The sequence below is a fragment of the Odocoileus virginianus genome, chromosome 17 (assembly GCF_023699985.2).
Source record: "Odocoileus virginianus isolate 20LAN1187 ecotype Illinois chromosome 17, Ovbor_1.2, whole genome shotgun sequence".
In the NCBI taxonomy this organism is placed as follows: domain Eukaryota; kingdom Metazoa; phylum Chordata; class Mammalia; order Artiodactyla; family Cervidae; genus Odocoileus; species Odocoileus virginianus.
The window spans coordinates 42,845,265-42,866,775 of NC_069690.1; the positions used below are offsets into that span (position 1 = coordinate 42,845,265).

The 21,511-nt window shown below is 36.8% G+C and overlaps 1 protein-coding gene across 16 annotated transcripts in view; it reads right to left on the reverse strand.

Annotated features, from left to right (window-relative positions):
• Window positions 1–21,511, reverse strand: part of EFCAB3 (EF-hand calcium binding domain 3) — a 419,723-nt gene that overhangs the window by 277,476 nt on the left and 120,736 nt on the right. For 14 of the 16 annotated variants that reach the window (XM_070479568.1, XM_070479567.1, XM_070479577.1 and 11 more), the window contains 5 exons: window positions 16,004–16,147; window positions 15,540–15,611; window positions 9,707–9,808; window positions 7,813–7,866; window positions 2,533–2,586 (listed from right to left, as the gene is read on the reverse strand). In XM_070479568.1, coding sequence (XP_070335669.1) covers window positions 2,533–2,586; window positions 7,813–7,866; window positions 9,707–9,808; window positions 15,540–15,611; window positions 16,004–16,147 — 426 coding nt within the window. The remainder of the gene's footprint in view (window positions 1–2,532; window positions 2,587–7,812; window positions 7,867–9,706; window positions 9,809–15,539; window positions 15,612–16,003; window positions 16,148–21,511) is intronic. The other 2 variants (XM_070479574.1, XM_070479575.1) reach the window with 2 other exon arrangements.

Below are 21,511 nucleotides of genomic sequence, written 5' to 3' on the forward strand. Positions count from 1 at the left end.
AGATCCCAGTTCAATTTCTGGCTTGGGAAGATCCCCTGGAGAAGGGAATGGCTACCCACTCCAGTATTCTGGCCTGGAGAATTCCATGGACAGATGAGCCTGGTGGGCTACAGTTCATAGGGTTGCAAATAAAATATTTTATTAGTTAATAAAGTGGCAGGAGTTATAAGAGGTTAATAAAGTGATGGTTATATAATTCAGAATACTGATGCAAAGCTATGTTTTAAAAGCACTACTATTTCAGTCTTACATCAATTTCTAACCTGGAACAGCTTTAGCATCATTCATTATTTTATTCAGTTCAACTTTCCCATCAGCTGTAAGACAATTTACAAATCACAGAGATCACAATAAAATTCAAAAATGCAAAATGAAATTCTTAACTGTGAAACAGCATAAAAAATTAATTGTCCCATGATTTTCACTACAACTGCATTTCTATAATCCCTCCCCACAAGATAAAATCATGAAAAAATGAGTATTCAAAATAGTATATATGTCCTTTTGGTTTCTGTACTAAGATATTAAACTCTATTTACAGCATTAGAATGAAAGTTTAAAGATTTAAAAGTATTTTCCTCCAAATCCATCATTTTGATTTGGTTTTCTGTCCTTTCTAATCTGCTCTCTTTCACTCAGAAAAGGAAAGAAAACTAAATTTAATGACTGTCTATCAAGCCATGTATTGTGATGGGTGTTTTCATACACCATATCTCAAACTCCTGCTAAGTTATCATGATATTTTTTAACAAAGAAACCGAGCCTCAGAAAAGTTAAAAATTTTTCTAAAGTCACAAAGTTAGTATGAGAAGGAAAACTATATCTGTCAGATTCCTAAATCAGCACTTACTCCATTCCATTAAATCAACAGGCTGTGGCGGGGGGGTTGGAGTTTAGAGTTAATACTGCATCAATACTCTTAAATCTGACAATAACCATACTTAGCATTTTTCCTAATCTCCAAGTTATTTTCACTTATATTTTTTTGCTTATAAATTATCTTTCCCCTTTAATCAAATGCAACTTTAAGAACAAATACCAAGCTTTATACATTTTACAACTCACTTCTACAGAACCCAGCTCAGGTTTTGCATATATTCAGCTCAATAAACACAGAATACCCTAAATTATTGTGAAGGTGGTGCTCAATTAAGGAAAAGGAAATTGCTTAGGATAGGACTGAATTCTCATAACATATATATCAATTGTCTTCAGGAAACTAAAAAACTAGAATTTTAGGAATGTGAAATCATAAACCAACAATCCCAAGTTCCCTTTGGAAAAAAAAATAATGGAATCTATAATGCCCCAAAGTCAGCTAGCCAACTGGATGACAGTTCTTCAATTCCTTTATCAGAGAAATTAATTTCTGTTTTCTCTAAAATGATGTCAAGATTATTTATATCATTTCTCTCTTGGAAAAGAGAAAGGGCTATGACGAAGATGTTATCACTGTACAACATGACAACGATGTCTATGTATTGTCATTATTATGTTCAAAATCTATCCAACTGGCAATGAACTTTAATATTAGAATTAGAATTTATTTTATTAGGCTTATGTTGAAAAACAGCTTGCATGTGTACAAGATAAGTTGTTTCAGTTGTGCCCGAATCTTTGCAACCCTATGGACTGTAGCCCACCAGTCTCCTCTGTCCATGGGATTCTCCAGGCAAGAATACTGGAGTGGGTTGCCATGCCCTCCTCCAGGAGAATCTTCCTGACCCAGGGATCAAACCCTGCAGCTTCTTGTACAGAAGGTGGATACTTTACCTCAGAGTCACCAGGGAAGCCCAGAAAAACAGCTTATTCAACACAAAATTCTAAAAGGAGGCTGAGTCCAAATCTCAGCTCAAATGCCTCCACCTCCACCTGGCATTTCCTAACTGATCTAATGCAGCCCCCCCCCCCACCCCACCACCCTTAATCCTATTACCTTCTATTTTTATAGAAAAAGAAGCACTTACTGCTTTCTGAAATTATTTCATTTTTTGATTAATTTTTCCCCCATCTACTAAGAAAATGAAATCTCCATGAAAGCAGGAACATTGTCTGATTCACCACTTTATCTTCCTTCTGCATCTAAAGAACTCAGCAAATGTTAACTAACTGAATTATAGCACTTAAGGCAAGCAATCTAATATAAAACTTTAGACCAATAAATAAGATTTATTTTTGTTGTCCATACTATCTAGAAAGAAAGTCTCCATTGCTGATAATCCTGAGTTCTCTACTTCACTCTTTGCTTCTTAGATCCAGAGCTTGATTTTCTTCTCACTTATCAAAACTGGAATTCTATAATGAAGCCCAGGGAAGCCTGGAGTGCTGCAATCCATGAGGTCGTAAAGAGTCAGACACCACTTAGTGACTGAGTAACAAAGCAAGATACAAAATAGTTTATCACGGTATATTAACTGATAAATCTAAATAACTAATAAAAATAATTAATATATAGAGGGTGGCAATCTAATTACTAGGAAACCGTATAAGAATCAAAGCAAAAGGATCTGTTTTGCTGCCTTTTCATCTTACCTTTAAGAGGCTCCATGGTATCTGTTGGTCTCATCTGATTTATTTTTCTCTCAGCTATAATAAAAGGTAAGTATTTAATAATTTATTAACACTGTGGAAGGTTCCAACATTGAATAAATAAATTTTGAAGGTTAAAATTTGTTTTAGAATTTTGCACAATAGACTTTCCAAATGAAATCAAAGTGGAATAATTAGAACACTTTTCATTTATTTATTGTTTTAAGACAACCATTCCTTATTCATTTATTCATTCAACAACTCAACATTGAAGACACTCTGCCAAGCAGCAGGGCTACTGAGATAAACAGGACATTTTTCATTCACATTAGTAATATGATGGCTTGCTAACTTCAAGTCCACTCATTCTTTCTATTCTCCTTCTAAAATATAAATCCTTTTTTGAAGTCAATCCCTCTAAAACATAAACCCAAGCAGTCACCAGGTTGCTTTCTGTTATTAGATTTACTCTTCCAGAATTTCATAAAATAGCATCATACACTAGGTATTATTTCGAGTGTCTTCTTTCATTTAGATAATGTTTTGGAGGCTCATCCAGCATGTTTTGAATCAGTAAATTGTTCATTTGTTGAGCAGCATTTCATGAATATACTCCACTTTGTTTATACCTACATGGGTTGATGGACTGAATAAAGTTGCTATGAATATTCATGCACAAACACTTAATACATATGTATTAATTTCTCCTGGAAAAATAACTAGGAGTGAAGTTGCTGGGTCTTATGGTAAATTTATGTTCAACTTTATGAGAAACTGACATACAGATCTCCACTGTGGTTAGTATACCCTCTAGATATTGTATGCTCCAAATCTTGCCAATGCTTGATACTGTCCATCTTTTAATTTTTTCCTATTCTAATGGATCTTTAGTGTGGTGCCTAATAATGACTTAAATTGCATTTTTCTGATGACTAGTAATGCTCAGCATTCCTTCCTGTGGTCATTAGCCATTTATATATTTTCTTGTGTGAAATCTCTGTTCAAATTGAACAGATAAACCAACTTTTATTGATTTGTCTTTTTATTACTAAGTTGTAAGAGTTCTTGATATTCTTGATATTAGTTCTTTGTCACCCATGTTTTGAAAATATTTTCTTTCAGTCTATATCTTGCCTTTTCACTTTCTTAACTTTCACAAAGAGAAGTTTCTAATTTTTATGATACCCATTAATTTTTAATTTCATGCTTATAACTCTTTGTCATCTAAGAAATCTTTGTCTCTCGTAAGGTCATAAAATTATTCTCCTATATTTTCTTCAAGAAGTTCTCCTTGGGGCCAGAAATATAAACATTGACTTTGGCTAATAAATGCAAACTTTCCCTCTTCATTGAATTTTGGTTTAGTTTCTATTGACCAAATTCTATGGAGACAATATACATTTTTTTTCAAAAAGTGGCAACTTCAAAACAGATCACCCATAAAAATTCAACTTAGTTAAAAATCTTGTACAAGGAATGCAATGGCTGCTATGATTAAAATTCAGATAACCAAAGAACTGCAGATTCTATATTGTGAACAGCTCATCAATAAGAATTAAGATTTTTTATTCTAGTCAGAATTTTGCACTCATCTGTAAGAACTTTAATTTCATCCAGAAGTGTATTTAGATCTATCTTCTCACTAGCTATAAAAAAGAAACACCTTTCACAGTAAAGTACTTTATATATCAACTCTGATATTACACTCCAAAAATATAAAATAAAGATTTGACTCAGAATCAGGAAACTGCAGTGATGGAATAAGAGTCATATCACACCTATGGGCCCTTAGCCTAACCGCATTTTCCAGGCCCTGTTTGCTCAGTTGGTAAAAAATCTGCCTGCAGTGCAGGAGACCCAGGTTCCATGCCTGAGTTGGCCTGGAGAAGGGAATGGCAACCCACTCCAGTATTCTTGCCTGGAGAATTCCACGGACAGAGGAGCCTGGCAGTCTACAGTCCACGGGGTCACAAAGAGTTAGACACGACTGAGCAGCTTCCATTCACTTCCCATTTGCAGCCCAGGAACTACTGAAAGTCCAATAGCCTAACCTTCTCTTCCCCTCCTCCTTTCTTGCTAGCTTACTTTCAGACCTCCTCTTTTCTTCTACTTCCACTCATCTGTGTTCTGATTTACCTTTGTCTGTTTTCTCTTCCTAAGTCCAAGCATGTCACTGACAGCTGAATCATTCTCAGATATTCCTTCTGCCTGCTGGTGACAAGTAAGACTTACAAGAGAAGATGTTTAAGTGCAATTAAGATTTAACCTTTCTAATTACATTTGAAAACTCCAATATGGGAAAATAAAGGTGGTTAATGAATCCTCATACAATATCTGACTTTCTCTGAAAACATCAGTAAAGACAGAAATGCTATCAACTGGTAAATGTTCTGATAGATTCTGAAATTCCTTATTTGTGAGCTCCACTTCCATCTTCTCCAGAACATTGCTTAACTTTTGAGTATTAACTTTCCCTCCTTAAGAAAAATGAGGTAAATTAAACACACACAAACACACACATATGTCTACAAACTCTCACATACATCTGTAAGCATGCATATATACATTACATATATATGTATGTATGTATGTTTGTGCATTATATATAATTTATATATTATATAAGTATATATAAATATTGGATTATCTTACATAATGATGAAGGTGAAAGAGGAGAGTGAAAAAACTGACTTAAAACTCCACATTCAAAAAACTAAGACCATGACATCCAGTCCCATCACTTCATGGCAAATAACTGGGGAACAAAAGGAAACAGTGACAGACTTTATTGGGCTCCAAAATCACTGTGGATGGTGACTACAGCCATGAAATTAAGTCACTTGCTCCTTGGAAGAAAAGCTATGATGATACTAGACAGTGTATTAAAAAGCAGAGAAGAGACATCGCTTTGCCAACAAAGGTCCATACAGTCAAAGCTATGGTTTTTCCATAGTCATGTATGAATGTGAAAGTTGGACTATAAAGAAGGCTGAGTGCTGAAGAATTGATGCTTTCAAATTGTGGTGGTGGAGAAGGCTCTTAGAGTCCTTTGGACAGCAAGGAAACCAAACCAGTCAAACCTAAAGGAAATCGACCCTGAATATTCACTGAACAGACTGATGCTGAATCTGAAGCTCCAATGTTTTGATCACCTAATGTGAAGAGTCAGCTTATTGGAAAAGACCCTGATGCTGGGAAAGATTGAGAGCAGGAGGAGAAGAGGGCAACAGAGGATGAGATGGTTGGATGTCATCAGTGACTCAACAGACATGAGTTTGAGCAAACTCCGGGAGATAGTGATGGACAGGGAAGCCTGGATTGCTGTAGTCCATGGGGTCACAAAGAGTCAGACACAAATGAGTGATTGAACATCAACAAATATAATACATATTATACATAAAAATATATTTCATATATAAATATATATTTCATACATATATTATGTCTGGGATAAGGACACTATTTCTGTACTTTGTGCTTCTCAGTCTCAATGTAAAAAACAAATATGCAGAATAAAGTTTGTTCTAAAACTAATATAAAATAAATAACAAAATCAAAATAAAATCTGATATCATTAATCCATATGTAATAACCAATTATACCTGTGATGACAAGCCTAAACCAAATTTTAAAAATGCAAAGTTAATAACTGCCCACTAAATTTCACCATGTAGATAATAATCTAGTTATTTTTATATACTATATTTTCACCATTTCAGTCTATCCTCAAATAACATAAGTTAGGTATCCACAATATTTCAGTTTCACAAATGGTGTGACTGAGGCTGAGAGAAGTGTTACCTGCCTAGAATTGCACAGCTAGTAGCTTGTAGAGCCAGTATTTGAACACAGGTCTGTGTGGTTACATACTTCAAATTGTTAAATACATCTTTTTTCCACAGAGAGACACCATTTTTTATATCATAATTGTAAATCACACAAACTACATTTTTGAAATTAAACCTATGCTTGATAGGAACAATAGTACTATGCTATTATCTTTGGCAATGAGAGAAGTCATTCTCATATATGCCAAAGTTTTTCCATTGGTGCAATAAGGATTTGCATTTCTCTCTAAAAGAGTAAAGAAGATTTGAAATCTTCCCAATAATTCAATTTTTTTTGCCACTAGTTACCACCTATTCTAGGAGCAGGATTTTTTCTTTCTACTTCATCTCACTCCTCTAGATTTCTAACTAGTTACTTATTCACTGAAGTAATTTGATTTACTTATTGCAGATTTATAACATCATTGTTTCCATGCAGGTCAAGAATATGGCCACTTTAAGAAAGCCAGAGTAAATTACATTATTTAGAAAATACGTAAATATATATATATATATATATATATATATATAAAGAAATCATGTAAACTGTCCACTGTTACAATAATAAAGACTCTGTCCATAAAACTCAGTATTAATAGATGCAAATTATCTATCAATCAATAAAATATGATTAGCACTTTACTATTCACGAAATAATATGAATAAAAGTCAAATCCAAAAAATTCTGTGCAAGTTGTTTCTTCCAGTAGTCATGTGTGGATGTGAGAGTTGGACTATAAAAAAGGTTCGGCACCAGAGAATTGATGCTCTTGAACTGGGGTGTTGGAGAAGACTCTTGAGAGTCCCTTGGACTGCAATAAGATCAAACTAGTCAATCCTAAAGGAAGTCAGTTCTGAATATTCACTGGAAGGACTGATGCTGAAGCCGAAGCTCCAATACACTGGCCACCTGTTGCAAAGAACTAACTCATTAGAAAAGACCCTGATGCTGGGAAAGAGTGAAGGCAGGAGGAGAAGGGGATGATAGAGGATAAGATGGTTGGATGTCATCACCAACTTGATGGACATGAGTTTGAGCAAGCTTCAGGAGTTGGAAATGGACAGGGAGGCCTGGCATGCTGCAGTCCATGGGACAGCAAAGAGTCGGACACAACTGAGCAACTGAACTGAACTGTCGTTTAGGTGGTTTAGTCGCTAAGTTATGTACGACTCTTGCAACACAGTGGACAGAGTAGACTGGCAGGCTATAGTCCATGAGATTCTCCAGGCAAGAATACTAGAGTGGGTTGCCAGAACTGATACCAAAAAATGGTTATCTTTGTCTTTGATTGTAAACTAAGGGTGATATTTATCTTTTTGCCCTCTCTATGCTTCCCTCGTATTCTCCAAGATTTTTTATTGTGAATATGCATAAACAAAACCTTAATACACTTCATTAAAGTATTATTGCAAAGGTTCAAGACTTTAGTTTTATGTCTTCTTATTACTCACTCACCTTCAAGAGTATTCATGGTATCCATCAATTTGAGCTGATTTATCTTCTCATCAGCTGCAAGATAGACAAAGTTTTAAACAGAAACAATAATTGATATGGGAAGTCATAAAAAGGCATAATATTTAAAGTTACAAAAATCAGTATGAAAAGCAAATCTTTCAAAAATTATTTGCTTTCTCAAATGGAATACCCAGGGGGTCTTCCCCATCCAGGAATCAAACGCTGTCTCCTTCATTGCAGGGAAATCCTATAATGACTGAGCTATGAGGGAAGCCAAATGCAATACACTATAGCTATTTTCATGGTACTTAAAAGTGACCAATAAGTGAAAAAATACATTTTAGAATTTAAGACAGCTCTTGAGTTATCTTCTGTAGTCTTTAGTCCAGTAACTTTTGGGAGTAGAGAACAAAACATGATACCACTCTCAGATAAGAAAAACTATAGTGGCTCCCCCTGCAGTATTACCTGTAGGATAAAGTCCAGGCCCTCTGTAATACAACCTTGCCTCCTTTACATCAGCTCTTTTTTTCCTAAACTACCACAACAGATTCAGTTGTCTGAAAGCAACCATTATTCCCTTTCTCCTTCCATCTTTTCATCCTTTCCCAAATACTGTCTCTGTGTATGCTCAGTCGTTGATTCATCTTTGTCTCTTTTACAACCCCATGGACTATAGCCAGCCAGGCTCCTCTGTCCATTGGTTGTCATTTCCTCCTCCATGGCAAATGTTGTCTATTTATTCTCAATAACGTAGACCTTTTAGAACTTTAATTTGCATTTTTTCTTCATACTTGTCTCCTGTCTCCAAATAAACTATAAATTCCTTACTGGCATGAATAGACCTAATTCATCTTTATCTGGCACATACAAGGTCCATAATAAATGTTTGTTGTATAAATAAATGAGCAAACTAAAAATAAATCACAAGGGATTATACCTATTTCTTCCTCATTAAAGACTACAATTCTTAGCTATTATGAGCCACCATTTTATTAGAGTAGCAAGTTATTGACTTCTTTTACATACATGCATGTTAAGTTGCTTCAGTCATGTCCAACTCTGTGCGACCCTATGGACTGTAGCCTGCCAGGCTCCTCTGTCCATGGGATTCTCCAGGCAAGAATACTGGAGTGGGTTGCCATGCCCTCCTGCAGGGGATCTTCCCAACCCAGGGATCGAACACGAGTCTCTTACATCTCCTGCATTGGCAGGCAGGTTCTTTACCACTAGAGCCACCTGGGAAGCTCTTTACATACATACATAAATACATATATATATTTAGACACTGTTTCAATATACAGGAGGGAAAAAAACCCTAATATTTATTTTTAAATTACTTATGTTATTTCCTTAATTCTTGAAATAATACTGTGAAGGAGGTATAGTCCCTGATACATAGCAGTATGAATGAAATCTACCTTTATTACTATGACAATTTAACCTAAATAAAATTAGAATTTCATGACACTTCTGCCATAGGCTATTCTTACTAGCTTACGAGGCAGAACGTAACTAGTTTTCTTTTCTTATTCTTCATTTTCACATTTCCATCTCCTCTAATTTTCTACTTTTCCCTGCTTATGGTCTGGCCTTTCACTGACCTTGATGATGAGATTACCTAGCTTAGTACCTCATGAGACTACCTAGCTTAGTTGGTGATATTTAGGGCCCAGATATTAATACTTTCTGCATAACAATCTTAATATTCACTTAAAGCCTGAATGTTCATTTCAAAAATCACAATAATAATAAAGTACACATACACATTCACACCTTTGGTACTAGATATTTCTGTGTACTTTTATAGTACTTTAAAGAGAAATATGAATATTTCTTATAATTAAGCCTAAAAGCATTCTTTGCAAGATACCAAAATTACTGAAATGCTCACCACTAGCTGGGAGATGATTTACCAGCTCTTTATGTTCTTTACATGTAAGTTCAATTCCCATATCATCCATGAAATTATCCAGGTTACTGATCTCGATTTTTTCTTTGAAGACATAGAAAGTGAATAATATGAAATTGAGATTTTCTAATGATTTTAAATATGAAATGCCACATTTTACAGTGAGAGCTGTTCAGTAGAACATAGGGATTAAAATAGAAGTGCCTCAGTAGCTCTCGATAAATGAGCTAAAGACAAAGTAAAAACTGTTGGGTATTATTAGAGTAACATGGACAATTGGGCCATATAAATATAACTTGAAGGCAGTGGTTTGATTAGAGACTTAATTCTTAAATTAATTACTATCATTGATTATATTCACCAAATAGTAATAAAGGTCTCAAAATTTTTTAAATAGGTTGTTTTACCCAAAATGCAAGACTTTTTTTCCATGAAAAATATTCTCATAAATATCCTAAAATCTAGCAATGAAGACATGTTTTTCTCCTCTTCTTTCAAAGACCCAATTAAACAGATTAAAATGATGGGAGAAGGGAATAAACAACAAAAAGAATATGTGGAAAAAATAAGTAGGAAAAAGTAGAATAAAAGTTTAATATTTATGAAAGAGAACAAAGTATGTTAGTTCATCTATTTATTCATTAAACATTTGTTTAAGTCATTTTATGTGATGGACACTAGCCTACATGCTAGTGACAACGGCAGTGAGCAAAACAGAGAAAGTTCCTATCAATAGTTCACATGCTACTTTGGGGAAATATATAGTAAAAAAGCAAACAAATAAATGTGATAAATAAAAAAAGTAGAGGAAATCACAGTCTAGAATTTACAAAGAAGGAGGCTCTAAGTAGATAAAGGATTATTTGCCCAGAAAAACTCCCCGAAAAACTCAATGCTCAATTTTAGCAGATACTGAGGGGAGAAGTAAGGTGGCAGAGGGAGGAAGAATCAGAAAATTAAAGGATTAACCGAAAGCCTATCTATGGAGCATTTATTTGTATCAGTAAGTCACTCCTTTCTCATTTTCCAAAATCCCTGAGTCACAGAGGAACACGCAGTTCAGCACCTGCTTCCTGGCCAAAATACTGGAGAACTCTCCAGTAAGAAAGAAAGAAAACCACAGCTGTCAAGGTGAATTTTGGTGAATGAAACTAAAGCTTAATTTATTCTACCATTTAAGAAGCCGCTTTACCAGCTCTCCCTAAAGCAAGGCTTGCCAAGCAGCATATTTCATTCATATACACAGGGTTCTTAGTCATTCATCTGAGAAACCAAAAGAGATCAACCAATTTCCATATACAAAAATAAAACAAATTTATTCTGGCTCTCAAGCATGATTAGTTCAGTGTCTCAATTCTTAACTGTAGAAACAGATTACACAGAAAAGGAAAGATAATTTAAACTAATAAAGACCTCTATCATATTCAGAGAGATCTAGAAGTTAATGTCCTCATAATGCATAAGTATGAAACATACTGTTCAGTCACTTAACTTAGTGAGTTGAGTCACAACTTATGACCGACTCTTTGCAACTCCATGAATGGCAGCATGCCAGGCTCCACTTTTTTTCACATTTTGTAGTGATACAAAAATAGTAGACAGGGATTTCCCTGGTGCCTCAGTGGTAAAGAATCCACCTGCCAATGCAGGAGACATGGGTTCGATCCCTGGGTCAGGAAGATCTAATACACCTTGGAGCAACTAAGCCCATGTACCACAACTATTGAGCCTGTCCTCTAGAGCCCAGGAGCTGCAACTATTGAGCCCACATGCTGTAACTACTGAAGCCTGTGTGCTTAGAGCCCATGCTCCACCACAAGAGAAGCCACTGCGATGAGAAGCCCACACACCACAACCAGAGGGTAGCCCCCACTCTCCACAAAGCAACAAAGACCCAGTACAGGCATAAATAAATAAACAAATATAAAAGTTAATACAAGAGAATTCTGCTTTTAAAAAAAAGTAGACAAAATTGCTAATGGTTGGGCTTTTCCACAATTTCAACATAACGGATTATATTTTGGTTCTGTTTGCAAGCTAAAGGGTTTCTTTGAAAAACAAGAATGTACCGTATCACTATGCATAAAATGTTTTTCTATTTAAGTTTGAAAATTCTGCTCTTTTTACTCTGCAAAATAAAACTTGTATTTTTTAAATACAATTTACCAATATTTAACAATCAGGCATCTTAATTCACCATGTTAACAGAATAAAGGACAAAAACAAAACTATCATCTTAGAAGACAGAAAATGAATTTCACAAAATTATCATTCATTTATGATAAAAAAAAACTGTCAGTAAACTGGAAAGAGTAAGGGAATTTCTTCAAACAGAGACTTAAAAAAAAACAACCTACAGCTAACATATTTAATGGTGAAAGACTGAATGTTTTACCCCTAAGATCAGAATAAAGCAAGATACCCACTCTCAACATTTCTGTTCAACATTATATTGAAGGAGTTAGACAACAAAATAAGGAAGAACAAGAAAAAGAAATAAAAGGCATGGAAAATGGGATGAAAAAAGTAAAACTGTATCTACTTGCAGATTACATAATTGTTTACACAGAAAATCTTAAAGAATCTACCAAATCACAAAGACTAATAAGAGAATTTAGACACTGGGCACAAGAGTTATATATCAATGCATAAGTAGGTTCTATTTTATCATATCAGCAACAAACAATTGTTCCATTTTATTCTTCAAAACAGCATTTCCAAATTGTCTTCTGAAGAACACAGAAAAAAAACAGTATGAGTGATACAAGGGATTCTGTACCAACTTGAGGTTCAGTTCAGTTCAGTTCAGTCACTCAGTTGTGTCCAACTCTTTGCGACCCCATGAATCGCAGCATGCCAGGCCTCCCTATCCATCACCAACTCCTGGAGTCCACCCAAATCCAAGTCCATTGAGTCGGTGATGCCATCCAACCATCTCATCCTCTGTCGTCCTCTTCTCCTCCTGCCCTCAATCTTTCCCAGCATCAGGGTCTTTTCAAATGAGTCAACTCTTCGCATCAGGTGACCAAAGTATTGGAGTTTCAGCTTCAACATCAGTTCTTCCAATGAACACTCAGAACTGATCTCCTTTAGGATGGACTGGTTGGATCTCCTTGCAGTCCAAGGGACTCTCAACAGTCTTCTCCAACACCACAGTTCAAAAGCATCAATTCTTTGGCGCTCAGCTTTCTTTATAGTCCAACTTTACATCCATACATGACCACTGGAAAAACCATAGCCTTGACTAGACGGACCTTTGTTGGCAAAGTAATGTCTCTGCTTTTTAATACTTGAGGTAACCCTTGACAAATGAGTATGTAGTAAAGATAGTAAGATTGAGAATGGTGATGGAGCTTCGTGTGTGCGTGCATGCTGTCACTCAGTCGCTCAGTTTTGTCTGACCCTTTGCAAACCCATGGAGTGTAACCCACCAGGCTCCTCTGTCCATGGGATTTCCCAGGCAACAATACTGGATGGGCTGTCTTTTCCTTCTCCAGGGGACCCTTCTGACCCAGGGATCGAATCTGCATCTCCTGCTTGGCAGGCAGATTCTTTACCACTGTGCCAACTGCGAAATCCTCTAACAGTCTAGCAGCAGAGAATTTTGTTAAAGTTTGTTTTCTACTTCAGTGTTTTCCAAGTTTAGCCACTGATCTCTCTTTCATGACATACTAATTAATGTCCCATGGGCCAGGATTCATAGCAGTTTTTGATATGCTATTTTATAATTTATATCCAATCACTTCCTAAAACAATTTGAGGAATTACTAAATGAAAAGTAAATGTATTTAAGACAGAAATAAAAATTCAAAATACATGAGAGGAAGATGGTAAATAACAAAACCAATATAGTTACAATTAATAAAATTAAATTTAAATCTGAACTTTCTGGTAGTTAAGGTAGAAAAGGGAACTCAGGTTATCATTTATACAAAGGAGCATACTGGTCTTTGGGAGAGAGAAAGTTTCTTCTGGTACCAAATTTCAAGAGACATTTTTCACATTTGTCACTAAATAGCATAATGAACAATCTCTTCAGAAGATACAGTGGCACTTTTGATATGTTTCTTTTTTCCTTCCAGTTTTACTGAGATATAATTGACATACAGCACTGTATAAGCTTAAGGTACACAGCATAATGATTTGACTTAGATACATCAAGAAATGATCATCATAATAAGTTTAATGAACATTCATTATCTCATAAAAATTAAATGAAAAAAATAAAATTTTTTTCCTCGGGATAAGAACTCTTAGGATTTACACTCTTAACTTTCATATATAATGTACAGCACTAGTAATTATATTGTAGTACTTATTTATCTTATAACTGGAAGTTTGTACCTTATGACCCATTGCTAAGTTGCTTCAGTTGTGTGCAACTCTTTGCAACCCCATGGACTATAGCCCACCAGGCTCCTCTGTCCATGGGGTTCTCCAGGCAAGAATACTGGAGTGGGTTGCCATTTCCTTTTACAACCTTATGACCCCTTTCTTCCAATATCTCCTCTTCTCATCTCTGATAACCACAAATCTCATCTCTTTTTTTATGAAAAAGAAAAAGAGTTGTTTTGGAAGTATAATTGCAATACTATGTCAGTTTCTGGTATACAACATAGTGACTTAATATTTTTATACATTATAAAATGATCACCATGATAAGTCTAGTTACCACTCATCATCATAAAAAGGTACTACATTATTATTTGAGATGCTTGTTTTAATGCCAGTTCTCAAAAACAGATGAGATATTTCATTAGAAAGTTTCCCCAAAGAAGGCATTTCTGCAAAATATCCCTCCATAAATATCAAGACTATATATGTGTACCTATCCAAAAGTATGTGGAAATGATCAAAAGTGTACCCTGAGCTTCTGCAACCATAAGGACTATGTTAAGATGTACAATGTGAAATGATGTGAAAGTGGATACAGTTTTGGCTTGAAGTCAGAATTATTCTTCCCACCTAAATATACAAAATATAAAACATTCTTTCCAATACCTTAGTACAAAAAAGGGCAGCTCATCAGAAAACACAGAGGCTTGAGATTGCAAATATACTGTGCAAACCAAAAGAAGAAAAGTATTTTTAACACTATAATTGACAAACATAGTACTAAAATTAAACTTTGAGTTCATGTATAAGGAGAGATTGGAAAAAGGGGGAAGCCATTCAAAGAAATATCCAAAGCAAACAAACTTCGAATAATAAAAGAAGAGAAATTCAAACCTGAACAAAAATTCTCCAAATAGTAACAGTAAGGGTTTCCATCAGTTTCTTAGTGAAGAGTTATAAATTAGTATCAGAAGCCCATTATTTACACAATTCCTGTTTTTAAAAGGCCCTTAGTGAAAGACAACTGCAGTCAAGACTCTAGTGCTCAGACTAGACGGCAGAGGTAACTGTGCTGTGCTCAGACTCTCAGTTGTGTCGGACTCTTTTTGGCTGTTTTGGACTATAGCCCACTAGGCTCCTGTGTCCATGGGATTTTTCAGGCAAGAGTACTGGAATGGGTTGCTATCTTTCCAACCCAGGGATCGAACCTGTGTCTCCAGCAACTCCTGCATTGCAGGCAGCTTCTATACCACTGAACCATTAGGGAAACCCTCAGACAGCAGAGATAACTAGTTCTTTCTAAAACTCATGGTGTTTTTCAGTTGTGCTACACATTTGACAGGTGTGGAACAATGACATTGGAATATTCTGCCAGTTTTAAAGCAGCTGAGAACCATCTCAAAAGCCTATCTGGGGTTTTCCCAAGAGATCCATGATACACACATTATCTACCTCAATTCAAATGAAAATTCTTACTCACTTTCAGATGGAGATGAAAATCCTGAATGGACCAAATTGCCCATAAACTCTTCTAAATTCACCATCCCATCATCTGAAAGAAACAACATGTCAGGGAACATGGGAAAGATAAGTGGCCAGAAATAAGAGGTAGACAGCTATAGTATAACTGCTAGACTGAAAAATAATTTATGGATTTGACCTTGAAATATAGTTAAATACATACCTATATTCAATCAGATTGAATATATATTCAATCAGAAAGACAGATTAATGCATATCATTCAGGCACACACACAAACACTCATCCTCTATAGATCCTTCCTTGGTATGATCTGTTGAAAATAACTAGAAACTAACTGGGTGGTAGGTATAAAAGCCTTGGATAATCCATGAAGCAGATAAACCCTTTAACAACTCATGAAAAATTCAAACAGATGCATGTAAGCTAAGATAAAAGATCCTAGAAACATATTACATACTTACCCATGATAGTCACATTCTTCAGTGCACTTTGAATCACATCTTGGGGTAATGGAACTCCTATATTTTTCATCATGGAACCTAAGTCATCAGGATTGGCCATATTTTTCCTAATGGAGGCCAGAGCTTTCATGGGACCTTCTAGTTCTATATTCAAAAAAATACAAAGTTCGATGTTTTTAAAAACACTCAAATATCACTAGTAGGTACTGACCAATGATTACTACTCCACCAGCTGCTGCTGCTGCTGCTACTGCTATTGCTACTACCTTCACGACTACTGCCACTTATGGGCACTTCCCAGTCTCAGCTTGCTAGGCATAATGCTCAGTCCTTTACATACGCCATCTCATTTAATCCCAAAAAACCTTTGGAAAATTGGTACTAATATTTTCCTTACTTAACAGATAAATATACCTAGCATTAGAGAAGGTATTCAGTCTAAAGCATTTGTTTTAGAGTTGCTAAGTTGGGTCCACCTTTTTTTGAATCCATGGACAGCAGTATAACAGCCTCCTCTGTCCTCCACTATCTCCCCAAGTTTGCTCAAATTCATGTCCACTGAATTGGTAAAGCTTTCTAACCGTCACATTCTCTGCCTCCCGCCTCTCCTCTTGCCTTCAGTCTTTCCCAGCATCAGGGTCTTTTAAAATGAGTTGGCTCTTCATATCAGGTGGCCAAAGTATTGGAACTTCAGCTTCAGCATCAGTCCTTCCAATTAATATTTAGGGTTGATCTCCTTAGGATTGACTGGTTTGAGCTCCTTGCAGTCCAAAGTACTCTCAAGAGTCTTCTCCAGCACCACAATTTGAAAGCATCACTTCTTCGGCACTCAGCCTTCTTTAAGGTCTAACTCTCACATCCATACATGACTGCTGGAAAAACCATAGCTTTGACTATACAGAGCTTTGTCAGTAAAGTGGTCTCTCTGTTTTTTAATATGCTGTCTAGGTTTGTAATTCCTCTATTTCTTTGCACTGATTACTGAGGAAGGATTTGCTAACATCCATTGGATCATAAAAAAAAGCAAGAGAGTTCCAGAAAAACATCAACATCTGCTTTATTGACTATGCCAAAGCCTTGGACTGTGTGGATCACAATAAACTGTGGAAAATTCTGAAAGAGATGGGAATACCAGATCACCTGACCTGTCTCTTGAGAAATCTGTATGCAGGTCAAAGCGACAGTTAGAACCAGACACGGAGCAACAGACTGGTTAAAAACAGGGAAAGGAGTTTGTCAAGGCTGTATATTGTCACCCTGCTTATTTAACTTATATGCAGAGTACATCATGAGAAATGCTGGGCTGGAAGAAGCACAAGCTGGAATCAAGACTGCCAGGAGAAATATCAATATGCACCCTTATGGCAGAAAGCAAAGAAGAACTAAAGAGCCTCTTGATGAAAGTGAAAGAGGAGAGTGAAAAAGCTGGCTTAAAACTCAACAGTCAAAAAACTAAGATCACGGCATCCAGTCTCATCACTTCATGGCAAATAGATGGGGAAACAATGGAAACAGTGACAGACTATTTTGGGGGCTCCAAAATTCCTGCAGATGGTGACTTCAGCGATGAAATTAAAAGACACTTGCTCCTTGGAAGAAAAGCTATGACCAACCTAGACAGCATACTACAAAACAAAGACATTATTTTGCCAACAAAGGTCCATCTAGTCAAAGCTACGGTTTTTCCAGTAGTCATGTATGGACATGAGAGTTGAACTATAAAGAAAGTTGAGTGTTGAAGAATTGACACTTTTGAACTGTGGTGTCGGAGAAGACTCTTGAAAGTCCCTTGGACTGCAAGGACATCCAACCAGTCCATCCTAAAGGAAATCAGTCTTGAATATTCATTGGAAAGACTGATGCTAAAGCTGAAACTCCAATACTTTGGTCACCTGATGCGAAGAACTGACTCATCTGAAAAGACCCTGATGCTGGGAAAGATTAAAGGCAGGAGAAGAAGGGGACGACAGAGAATGAGACGGTTGGATAGCATCACCAACTCGATGGACATGAGCTTGAGTAAACTCCAGGAACTGGTGATGGGAGGCCTGGCGTGCTGCAGTCCATAGGGTCACAAAGAGTTGGACATGACTGAACAACTGAACTGAACTGAGGTTTGTCATAGCTTTTCTTCCAAGGAGCAAGCATCTTTTAATTTCATGGCTGCAGTCACCATCTGCAGTGATTTTGGAGCCCAAGAAAATAAAGTCTGTCACTGTTTCCACTCTTTCCCCTTCTATTTGCCATGAAGTGATGGGACTGGATGCCACGATCTTAGTTTTTCAAATGTTGAGTTCTAAGCCAGCTTTTTCACTTTCTCCTTTCACCCTCATCAAGAGGCTCTTTAGTTTCTCTTCACTTTCTGCCATCAGAGAGGTATCATCTGCATATCTGAAGTTGTTGATAATTCTCCCAGCAATCTTGATTCCAGCTTGTGAATCATCCAGTCCAGTATTTCACATGATGTACTCTGCATATAAGTTAAATAAGCAGAGTGACAATATACAGCCTTTTCCCAATTTGAACTCCTTTCCCAATTTGAACCAGTTCACTGTTCTATGTTTGGTTCTAACTGTTGCTTCTTGACCTGCATACAGGTTTCTCAAGAGACAGGTATGGTGGTCGGGTACTCTCATCTCTTTAGAAATTTCCCACAGTTCATTGTTATCCACACAGTCCAAGGTTTTAGTATAGCCAATGAAGCAGAATTGGATGCTTTACTGGAACTCCCTTATTTTCTCCATGATCTAACAAATGTTGGAAATTTGCTCTCTGGTTCCTCTGCCTCTTCAAAACCCAGCTTGTACATTGGAAGTGCTCAATTCACATACTGAGTCTGAACATTCTCTGGAATTGGTCTTCTTTGAGATTGAGATGAAAATTGACCTTTTGAAGACCTGTGGCCACTACTGAGTTTTCCAAATTTGCTGACATATTGAGTGAAGCACCTTAACAGCATCATCTTTTAGGATTTTAAATAGCTTAGCTGAAATTCCATTATCTCCACTAGCTCTGTTTGTAGTAATGCTTCCCAAGGCCAATTTGACTTCACGCTGCAGGTTGTCTGGCTCTAGGTAAGTGACCACACCATCATGTTTATCCAGGTTATTAAGACTTTTTCTGTATAGTTCTTCTATATATTCTTGCCATCTCATCTTAACCTCTTCGGCTTCTGTTAGATCCTTACCATTTCTGTTGTTTATTGTCCCCATCCTTGCATGAAATGTTCCCTTAATATCTTCAATTTTCTTGAAGAGATCTCTAGTCTTTCTAATTATTGTTTTCCTCTATTTTTTGCATTGTTCACTTAGGAAGGTCTTATCTCTCCTTGCTCTTCTCTGGAACTCTGCATTAATTTGGGCTTATTTTTCCCTTTTTTCTCAGTTATTTGTAAAGCCTCTTCAGGCAACCACTTTCCCTTCTTGTATTTCTTTTGGCAACCACTTTCCCTTCTTGTATTTCTTTTTCTTTGGGATGGTTTTGATCACTACCTCCTGTACAATGTTACAATCCTCCATCCATAGTTCTTCAGGCACTCTGTCTACAAAATCTAATCCCTTGAATCTATTTATCACTTCCACTCTATAATCATAAGGGATTTGACCTATGTCATACCTGAATGGGCAGTGGTTTTCCCTCCTTTGTTCAATTTAAGCTTGAATATTGCAATAAGGAGCTCATGACTTGAGCCACAGTCAGCTCCCAGTCTGGTTTTTGCTGACTGTACAGAGCTTTTCCATCTTTGGATGCAAAGAACATAATCAATCTGATTTCAGTATTGATTATCTAGTGATGTCCATTTGTAGGGTAGTCTCTTGTGTTGGTGGAAGAGGGTGTTTGCTATGACCAGTGTGTTCTCTTGTCAAAACTCTGTTAGCCTTTATCCTGCTTCATTTTGTACTCCAAGGTCAAACTTGCCCTTTACTCCAGATATCTCTTGACTTCCTATGCTTGCATTCCAGTCCCCTATGATGAAAAGGACATCTTTTTTGGTGTTAGTTCTAGAAGGTCTTGCAGATCTTCATAGAACCAGTCAACTTCAGCTTCTTTGGCATGAGAGGTTAGGACACAGACTTGGATTACTGTGACGTTCAGTGGTTTGCCTTGGAAATGAACTGAGATCATTCTTTCATTTTTGAGGCTGCACCCAAGTATTGGATTTTGGACTTTTCTGTTGACTATGAGGGCTACTCCATTTCTTCTATGGGATTCTGGCCCACAGTGGTAGATGTAATGGTCATCTGAATTAAATTCACCCATTCCAGTCCATTTTAGTTCACTGATTCCTAAGATGTTGATATACATTCTTGCCATCTCCTGCTTGACTATGTCCAACTTACCTTGATTCATGGACTTAACATTACAAATTCCCATGCAATACTGTTCTTTACAGCATCAGACTTTACTTTCACCACCAGATACATCCATAACTGAGTGTTGTTTCAACTTTGGCCCAGGTGCTTTATTTTTCTGGAGCTATTAGTAATTGCCTTCTGTTTTTCTCCAGTAGCATATTGGACACCTTCTGAGCTGGAGGACTCTCTTCTAGTGTCATATCTTTTTGCTTTTTCATACCGTTCATGAGGTTCTCCAGTCAAGAATATTGGAGTGGGTTGCCATTTCTTCCTTCAGTGGACCACCGTTTTGTCAGAACCCTTCATTATGATCCATCTGTCTTGGGTGGCCCTGCACATGATGGCTCACAACTTCACTGAGTTATGCAAGTGCCTCCGCCACAACAAGGCTGTGATGCATGAAAGTGAGTGAAGTCACTCAGTTGTGTCCGACTCTTTGCGACCTGATGGACTGTAGCCTACCAGGTTCCTCTATCCATGGGATTTTCCAGGTAAGAATACTGGAGTGGGTTGCCATTTCCTTCTCCAGGAGATCTTCCCAACCCAGGGATGGAACCCGGATCTCCCACAGTGTAGGCAGATGCTTTACCGTCTGAGCCACGGGGTGTCTAATTAGCATACATAGTTATCAAAAGTGAAGGCAAGTCTGAAGTGCAGGATATCTGATTTCTTAGGCAGAATGTTTAGCTAGCATGCTAACCCAAGACTCTTGCAAATATGTAAAGTTAAGACTTAAGGATGGTCACACACAACCAAAACTCAGAACATATATTTATCTACATCATAAATAATGATACAATTCCACTAAAGCTAAGGTACTGAAAGTCGCTCAGTCATGTCCAACTCTTTATGACCCCATAGATTGTAGCCCGTCAGGCTCCTCCGTCCATGGGAATCTTCAGGCAAGAATACCGGAGTGGGTAGCCATTTCCTCTTCTAGGGGATCTTTTCAACCCAGGGATTGAACCCAGTTCTCCTGTATTGTGGGCAGATTCATTACTATTCGAGCCACCAGAGAAACCCCAAAAAAGCTATGGCAAATAATCATAAAAGTAATCCTCTTGCTAAAAACTGCATAACTGGTCATAACTTGATGTGACTGGCCTCAGTTTTTTTCCTTCAGTGGATACCTGTACATGCCAATACATATGCC